Source organism: Micromesistius poutassou (assembly GCF_964030765.1).
Source record: "Micromesistius poutassou genome assembly, chromosome: 12".
NCBI lineage: Eukaryota > Metazoa > Chordata > Actinopteri > Gadiformes > Gadidae > Micromesistius > Micromesistius poutassou.
This window is the reverse complement of record NC_140282.1, coordinates 8,474,396-8,483,675: the sequence shown is the minus strand read 5'-3', so window position 1 is coordinate 8,483,675 and position 9,280 is coordinate 8,474,396. Positions and strand designations below refer to the sequence as shown.

The 9,280-nt window shown below is 51.0% G+C and overlaps 1 protein-coding gene across 1 annotated transcript in view; it reads right to left on the bottom strand.

The window, feature by feature from the left end:
- The window catches only part of LOC311356156 (BTB/POZ domain-containing protein 1-like), a gene marked incomplete at its 5' end in the record, with an annotated part of 24,124 nt that extends 23,736 nt beyond the window's left edge, over window positions 1-388 (bottom strand). The window contains one exon of the mRNA XM_084475917.1: window positions 298-388. Coding sequence (XP_084332043.1) covers window positions 298-388 — 91 coding nt within the window. The remainder of the gene's footprint in view (window positions 1-297) is intronic.
- Between the last annotated feature and the right edge of the window lie 8,892 nt (window positions 389-9,280).

Genomic DNA, 9,280 nt, shown 5'->3' with positions numbered 1-9,280 from the left:
TTACAATATCGCCTAACATATACCCATTCATGCACACATTCACACACCAACGGCGGAGTCGACCACGCAAGGAGAGACAACCAGCTCGTTGGGAGCAGTTAGGGTGAGGTGTCTTTCTCAGTTACACCTCGACACTCCGGGAATCGAACTAGCAACCTTATGGGTGCCAGTCAACCCACTCTACCTCCTGAGCCACATACTATCATTATCATTACGATAGATAGCAGGACTGCATGTCGCATGAGAGTACATATGTAGGGGCGACAAGTGCGGATACAACAGCCCTTTCCACCGTACCGGTCCACCCCTCACTCCTCAGGACCTTGACAAAGTTCCTCACCGCCCGGTCCTCTCTCCTCTCCTCTCCGGCTCTCAGAAGCAGAAGCATCATGCTCTTTGTTTCTGCTCGTCTCCGTCAGCAGCTTCTCTCCATCGATACGCTGCTGTCACTCATCCTGGGGACAATTGGCAGCTGTCGATACAGTGTGGAGGGGCCGGCCGTCTGCTGTATGGGCCTCACCCCCCGGACCTCTATCAGCTGCCAATACACACACACAGGCAGGCACAGACACACACACAGGCAGGCACAGACACACACACACACACAGGCACAGACACACACACACAGGCACAGACACATACACACACAGGCACAGACACACACACACACACAGGCACAGACACACACACACAGGCACGGACACAAACACACAGGCATGGACACACAAACACACAGGCAGGCACAGACAGACACACACACACACACACACAGGCAGGTACAGACACACACACACACACACAGACTGGCACGGACACAAACACACACGTACACACAGACACACACTTATGCATGCACACATTCACATTCATCAACATTCGTACACGTCGATTATTACACAAGCTAACTTGCCATGCTATGGCCAAATGCACAGACAATCAAATATACAAACACACACACACACACACACACACTCTGGTCATCGCACTTCACCATCGCTGACGCAGGGAGATTTCTGAATGGGGAGTGAGAGAGGGTTGTGTGCGTGTGTGCATGTTTTTGAAGAGATATCAGATTAGAGGAGGGACAAAGACTCACCTCTTGACTATTCAATAGTAGGAGAAGCACACACACACACACACACACACACAAAGACAGACACACACACACACACACACATATATACATACACACACAACAACCACACTATGTATGTGCATTGATAAACACACTCACACCTACACATTAACACATACACACACACACACATGCAGGCAGACACACACACTCACACACCCAGCGCGGTGAAGGTCTCTGAGCCCCCCTGCCAGGTGCTGTATGTCGCCCCCTGCTGGAGACCTGGGAGACCTTTTGACCAGAGTCACCCTGGAACATGTTCCCCGTGTGCCCCGTCCATCGTTCTCCTGATCCAGATGTACCGCGGCCTGGATCAACTCCTGATCCGTATGTTGTCCCCTCATCCATCCCACCCCGCCCTCGCTTCCCCTCCCTTTACCTTGCTTTGCTCTTACTCATCGCCATCGGCAACTGCGTCGGGAATGACAGAACCCTTCAGAACCACAATCATGGAGCAGTGGACAGCACCGCCGCCTACCAGCCTCCACTCTCTCTCACTCTCTCTCTCTCTCTCTCTCTGGCATCAGTCTGATGTGAGAAATGTGATTACAAATGAGTGAGAGAGAGACAGAGTGATGGAGAGAGAGGGCTAGAGAATGAGAGAGAGACAGAGAGAGAGAGAATGGGGGAGAGAGAGTGATGGAGAGAGAGGCAGAGAGAGAGAGAGTGATGGAGAGAGAGGGCTAGAGAATGAGAGGCAGAGAGAGAGAGTGATGGAGAATGAGAGAGAGGAAGAGAGAGAGAGTGATGGACAGAGAGGGCTAGAGAATGAGAGAGAGACAGAGGGAGAGACAGAGAGAGAATGATCGGGGATGAGAGAGAGACAGAGAGAGTGATGGAGAGAGAGCTAGAGAATGAGAGAGAGAAAGAGAGAGTGATGGAGAATGAGAGGCAGAGAGAGATAGATAGAGTGATGGAGAGAGAGGGCTAGAGAATGAGAGGCAGAGAGAGAGCGTGACGGAGAGGGAGAGGCAGAGAGAGCGCGTGGAGCTGCAGCTGGCGTGGCATCTGGCTTGGCGTATCATGCACGGCCCTCGCCCGCTGCTCCTCGCTCTAATGTGGCTGTCGACAGCCCATTAAGAAGACATTACTAAACGCTCCGTCTCCCCACAACGCCGCCACGCCTAGCAGCGCAGCCCGCCGGGAGGCTGGGGGACAGACAGACAGACACACACACAGACAGACGGACAGACAGACAGACAGACAGGCCCGCCGGGACACTGGTAGGACAGACAGACAGACAGAAAGGAGAGACAGACAGGCAGACAGACAGGCCCGCCGGGACGCTGGGGGGAGGACAGACAGGCAGACAGACAGACATGGGGGGGGAGACAGACAGAAGAGACTGAGGGGAGAGACAGACATAAGGGGAGACAGGGAGTAGAAGGATTGAGAGAGAAATCAAAACATGACGCATGGGGGTGGAGATGAGAGTAGGAAGTAGGGTTTGGCTGGTCGTTTCCCGCATGCCCATCTGTGTCTGTGATGAAGGGGGAACAGCACAGGGCCTCAGATAGACATCGTCCACCACACAATGTACCTGCCAAGTCCTAAAGCACATGAAAAACATTTGTAACATGTTTATCTTGTACCTTAACAAGATTACCTTTTCTATGTATTATTTCATACATGATCTCTCCATCATAACCCATAAGTTACAGCCCACAGATTAGGAATAGTCACTGTAGAGGAATACTCATTTTAAATCAATGTGACACATAGACAAGAAAGAGAAAATGACACGACGTTTTATTGTGTTTTTGAAGAGTGACAGACGTACAAACAAGAGGTTTTAGGAGAAGTAGTTGGTTTTATAGCCGTGGATTTGAGAAGGGCCTTGATTGAGCCTCGATATTCAAACACACTTACACAACATATAAACGTCACACGATGTTCCCGGCCTTGGAGTACAGACGTCCAAACCTCCCAAAGACATGGCACGTGTTGAACACTGTCTGGAACGGCTGGAGAGGAGAGGAGAGGAGGGGGAGGAGAGAGGGGAGAGAGAAAGAGAGAGAGAGAGGAGGGAGAAGAGAGAGGGGGGGAGGAGAGGATGGAGAGGAGAGAGGGGGTGAGGAGAGGAGGGAGGAGGGAGAGGAGAGAGGGGGGGAGGAGAGGAGGGAGAGGAAAGAGGGGGGGAGGAGAGGAGGGAGAGGAGAGAGAGAGAGGAAGGAGAGAGGAGAGAGAGAGAGGAGGGAGAGGAGAGGGGTGAGGAGAGGAGGGAGAGAGGAAGGAGAGAGGAGGGAGAGAGGAGACAGAGGAGGGAGAGGAGGGAGAGGGGAGACAGAGGAGGGAGAGCGGAGACAGAGGAGGGAGAGAGGAGGGAGAGGGGGGAGAGGAGACATGGGAGGGAGAGAGATGGATTGGTTAAACTCCTGAATGAATCAACCAATCATGTTCTTTCATTCAGATCCTGAAGTCAAAATGGGTGGTGACTGGATTCTCCACTATTGACGGACATGGACACGGTCTAATCTCAGCGTTGTGTGTGCAGATGCAAACCGCGGTGGATGGGGAGTACATGTCTGAACCTGAGTGCCTCTACTGAGACCAGAGTCTTCTTTCTCCCACTGGTTGAGCGTCTGGTGCCGAGTGGCCATCAGAGCTCTGAAGAGGTCATTAGACCGGCCAGCTGTCAGGGTGATCAGTTAGCCTTCACAGCTACACCGCGTTAGCCTGCGTGAGCCACTGCTCCTGATTATGTTTGTGAATATGGGGTGTGTGTGTGTGTCTGTGTCTGAGTGTGTGTGTGTGTCTGTTTCTGAGTGTGTGTGTGTGTGTGTGAGCGTGCGCTCAGTGGTGTGTGTCTGTTTCTGAGAGTGTGTGTGTATGTGCGTGCGCTCAGTGGTGTGTGTCTGTCCAGCAGTGAATTGCTCTTTTCATGAGTGATTGTGACAAGTTTGTCATCAGGCCCTGAAGCCTCTTCGCAGTGAGAGGCCATGTACAGTACAGCCCCCAAACAACGCGTGAAAACACACACACACACACACACGCGCACGCACACACACACGCACACACACACTCACACACACACACACACACACGTGTACACACACACACACACACACAAGCACACGCACACACACACACACACACACACACACACACACACACACACACACACACACGCGCACGCACACACACACGCACACACACACTCACACACACACACACACACACACACACGTGTACACACACACACACACACACACACACACACACAAGCACACGCACACACACACACACACACACACACACACACACACACACACACACACACACACACACACACACACACATAATCACACCCACAAACACACAGACTCAGGCCACCTACCAGTTTCAAGCTGCAATGTGTGCGTTTGTATGTGGATGTGTGTGGATGTCTGCGTGTGTGTGTGTGTGTGTGTAGAAGGTTTAGAAGAGGCATTCTCTACAAAGCAGAGAGTGTGGTGGAACATAAGTTGCTGTGTGTGTGTGTGTGTGTGTGTGTGTGTGTGTGTGTGTGTGTGTGTGTGTCCACGCCGGCTGCTGGAACTAAGCGGGGCTCTTAATCATGGCTGTAACGGGCAACATTACCGGCAGCGGCAGAACACTAATGATGAATGCCTGAGTTCGCTGTGCAAAAACCTGACCTCCTTTTCTGCTGCGCTGCACAAAAACCCTCTCTCTCATGGGCACACGGGCGCATTCACACACATACACACACCTATGAGCACACACACACACACACACACACACACACACACACACCTATATGAGCGCACACACACACACACCTATACGAGCACACAGACACATGCGCGAGCACAAACACACACACACACACACACACACACACACCTATATGAGCACACGCCACACACACACACACACACACACACACACACACACACACACACACACACACACCTCTACACGAGGACACACAAACACAAACACACAAATACACACACACACAAATAAAACAATTGTTCTTGTACATACAGTAGATACACACACATAGAATCCGCAAATTAGAAAATAATGCAATTGAATAATCCAAAGAAAAGTATATAAACCCACAACTTAATATGTCAGCCGTCCACAGTGAGCCCATCCCAGTCATCCGTTCACACTAAGGCTCTGATTGTTTGAATCAGTGGCCTAGATGTGGGGCCGGGACAACCTGTTCTCCACGCCGCCTCTGTGCGTGATCCCTGCCATTACCCACAAGGCTTTGCAGCGTTTCTGACCAAAGACCTTGTGAAACTCAGGCCGTCCACCGGGGAGCAGAGAAATATAGAGTGTGAGGAAGAAAGTTAAAGAGGCAGAAGGAAAGTGTAGCAGAACGCAGGGGAGAACCGTACAGGAACGAGGTGGAGGAGGTAATAATAGTTCCATTAGGAAAAAACACTACCATGATTAAGAGAAAACGCAAGATTGTGGGTTAGTGAGAGACGGGAATTAGAGAGAGAGAGAGAGGTAGAGTAAAGTGAGAGAGAGAGAGACAGAGAGAGAGGTAGAGTAAAGTGAGAGAGAGAGAGAGAGAGAGAGAGAGAGAGAGAGAGAGAGAGAGTGAAGCAAGAGAGCGGGAGAGAGTGAGAGAGAGAGAGAGAGTGAAGTGAGAGAGGAAGAGAGAGTGAGAAAGCGAGAGACAGAGAGAGAGCGAGAGCGAGAGCGAGGGAGAGAGAGCGCGCAAGAGAGTGAGAGAGAAAGAGAGAAGTGAGAGAGGGAGGGACAGAGAGAGAGAGAGAGAGAGTGAGTGAAGTGAGAGAGCGAGAGAAAGGGAGAGAGAGAGAGAGAGAGAGACAGAGATAGAGAGAGAGAGAGAGAGTGAAGTGAGAGAGAGAGGGAGAGAGAGATGTAAAGGGTCTAAAGTTTGGATGAAGGACAGACTAATGTCAGGGACTGAGGCAGTTCAGGCTTCTTCTCCCCGGCTACCACATGCAATCCTGCCTGTCACTCACACTCCATCGCCATGACAATCATCGCCATGCAGATGCCTGGGGGCGGGGACAAGCCTGTCCTTGTAACAAACAGAACCCCCCCCCCCCCCCCCCCTCCACGATCTGACGTCAACTACTGAGAATCACAAACACACACACACACACACACAGACACACACTAACACACAAATGCACGCTCACACACGCGCGCATGCACATGCACGCACTCTCATGCGCACTCTCTCTCACACACTAACACACGCACACACACACACACACACACACACACACACACACACACACCAAGGAATGTAAAGTCCTAGTAATGGTGATAAACACAGGATATTATATATATATTTCCTCCCCAATGTTGATTTGAAAAGAAGGGAGAGCGTTGGTTCACAATGGAAAACAAGAATCAAAACACTCACCTGGGATGACTTAATGTTAATAGAGAGAGATAGCGGGATAGAGATACAGATAGAGATAGAGAGAGATAGAGACATACAGATAGAGATATAGAAGGCGAGAGACACAGATAATGATACAAAGAGAGAGAGAGATATAGAGAGTGAGAGAGAGGCAGAGAGAGAGGGAGAGAGAGAGAGAGAGAGAGAGAGAGAGAGAGAGAGAGAGAGAGAGAGAGGCAGAGAGGGAGAGAGAGAGAGCAGGGGGGAGGGGGGGAGAACAAGAGATGGCCAGAGGGGTGGGGAGCAGGGTATGTCACGCTGGGAGAAAGATGGCAGACAAGATGGTGATACCAGCCGTGTGTGACAGGTCCCTCTCCCTCTCTCTCTCTGCCTCTCTCTCTAATTCACACACACACACACACACACACACACACACACACAACAACACACACAACATACTGAAAAGCCCCTCTAACTTGACCCAGACCCCCTCCAGAGCTGTGAAAGCTGGGACACAGAGAGAGACCCGGGGAGACTCCTTCCACTGGGGGCACGTGTGTGTGTGTGTGTGTGTGTGTGTGTGTGTGTGTGTGCGTGTGTGTGTTGTTGGGTGGGTGCGAGGGTTAAAGTGTCATATCAATTTGTGGCCGTGCAATTTCTGGAAGAGGCTAACCCCACTGCCATTGTAGCTTAGCACAATGTAGCGCTGCATCGTAGCAGACAGAGACACACACAGACACGCACGCATGTACACACGCATACACACACACACACACACACACACACACACACACACACACACACACACACACACACACACACGGGCGAGGGTTCCCCTACGCACCCCGTTTTAAGAGAATTGATAGAGCTCTATTTTTCTTATATAAATAGAAATGCACACATACAGTACATATACATATACATATATATATATATATATATACAGTATGTATATGTATATATGTGCATATATAGAGACTTAGAATGTACAACCACCTATGCTTTATACAATGTCATTTTCATAATGGTATATTTACATGGCATAACATTAATATTTTTTGGTTATCCATCACTAATATTGATAATAAAGTGTTACACAAAAAGTAATAATAGAGCAGTCCATCATATCGCTAGTACAGGGATATACATTTATTGTTATATTTATATAAAACGTTTATATTTAAATGTGTGTTTGTGTGTACAAAACAAACGCACACGCACGCACGCACGCACACACACACAGATGAATGTCATTCTGTGTAAATCTATTAACATCATATGTGTATTTTCCAAATGGCTGTGCGTGTTGCCTGAGCCCAAGGTGCCAGTGGTCCACAGAGCAGGGGTTGTCAGTTAGAAACCCCCCAGGGTGACCTGGCCGGGCCCTCAGACCACTCTCACCACTTGTCTCCATTACCTGGTTCCCACATATCATTATGCTCTCAGGGGACAAAGCATCAGACCCCCGCCCATTCACACACTCCCTCTGCTCCTCTCTCCTCCACCCCCCATCGGCTCCTCCATCTCTCCTCTGCTCCTCACACCTCTCATCCACCCCTCTCTCCCCTCTCCTTACTCCTCCAGCCTTCCATCTCTCCTCTACTCCTCTCTTCTCCACCCCTTCATCTCACCTCTGCTCCTCTCTCCTCCACCCCCCATCGTCTCCTCCATCTCTCTTCTACCCTGCTCCCCCCTCTACTCCTCTCTCCTCCGAACCCCTCCATCTCTTCCCCTTTGCTCCTCTCCTCCACCCCTCTCCCCTCTGCTCCTCTCCCCTCTGCTCCTCCTCCTCCCTCCCGCCTGCCTGGTGTCCAATGAGAGAAAGACAGCAGGGAGAGAAAATATGAGATTGATTTATTTGCTTGAGTGTTCCTTGGAATGGAGTACGCTCCCTCTCTTCTGTTCCTTGATCCCTCGCTCGCTCTCTCCCTCCCTGTCTCTCTCTCTCTCCCTCTCCCTCCATCTCTCTCTCTTTCTCACTCTCCCTCTGCAAACTGAAACCAATTAGCGAACAGAGCACTTTGTAGCGGGGAATGTAGGCAAAGCTAGGAGTAATAAAAAAGTATTGACTTTTCTGTGACTGTACGCGGCGTGAAAGGGGTGCCGCGGCCTTGTCCGACATGAAAGGGAGCTCCATTAATTTCACTTATTTCACCCAGGCCTCTGTCAGGAGGCCCTAATGCGTCCCGGCCACACTCCTCACGGCCAGGCACGCCGACGGCCACCACAGCCCCCCGGCTGGGGGCCCTGCCTGGCAAATTAGTTTACATTATATACCGGAGTGAGAGAGGTGGGAGGGAGGGAGGGAGGGAGGGAAGGAGAGAGATGTTGGCGAAAGAAAGGAGTAATTTCTAATACCCCTGGTTGAGGAGCGAAGCTAGGCCTCTCAAACGTGGCTAATTCAGCCTCAACCTTCCCCTCTTCCTCCTCCCCTTCCTCTCCTACTGCTGCATGAGTCACGGCCGCATGGGGCTGGAGGACGCGGCACTGAGGAGCAGGGGGAGCAACGAGGCGGCATGATGGGTCTCCATGAAGGAGGAGGAGGAGAAGGGGGTATAGGAGGAGAAGGAGGAGAAGGAGGTGAAGGAGGAGATGGAGGTGAAGGCGGTGAAGGAGGTGAAGTGAAGGAGGTGAAGGAGGTGAAGGAGGTGAAGAAGGTGAAGGAGGAGGAGAAGGAGGTGAAGGAGGAGAAGGAAGAGAATGGAGGTGAAGGCGGTGAAGGAGGTGAAGTGAAGGAGGTGAAGTGAAGGAGGTGAAGTGAAGGTAGGTGTAGTAGAAGGTGAAGAGGAGGTGAGGAGGAGAAGAGG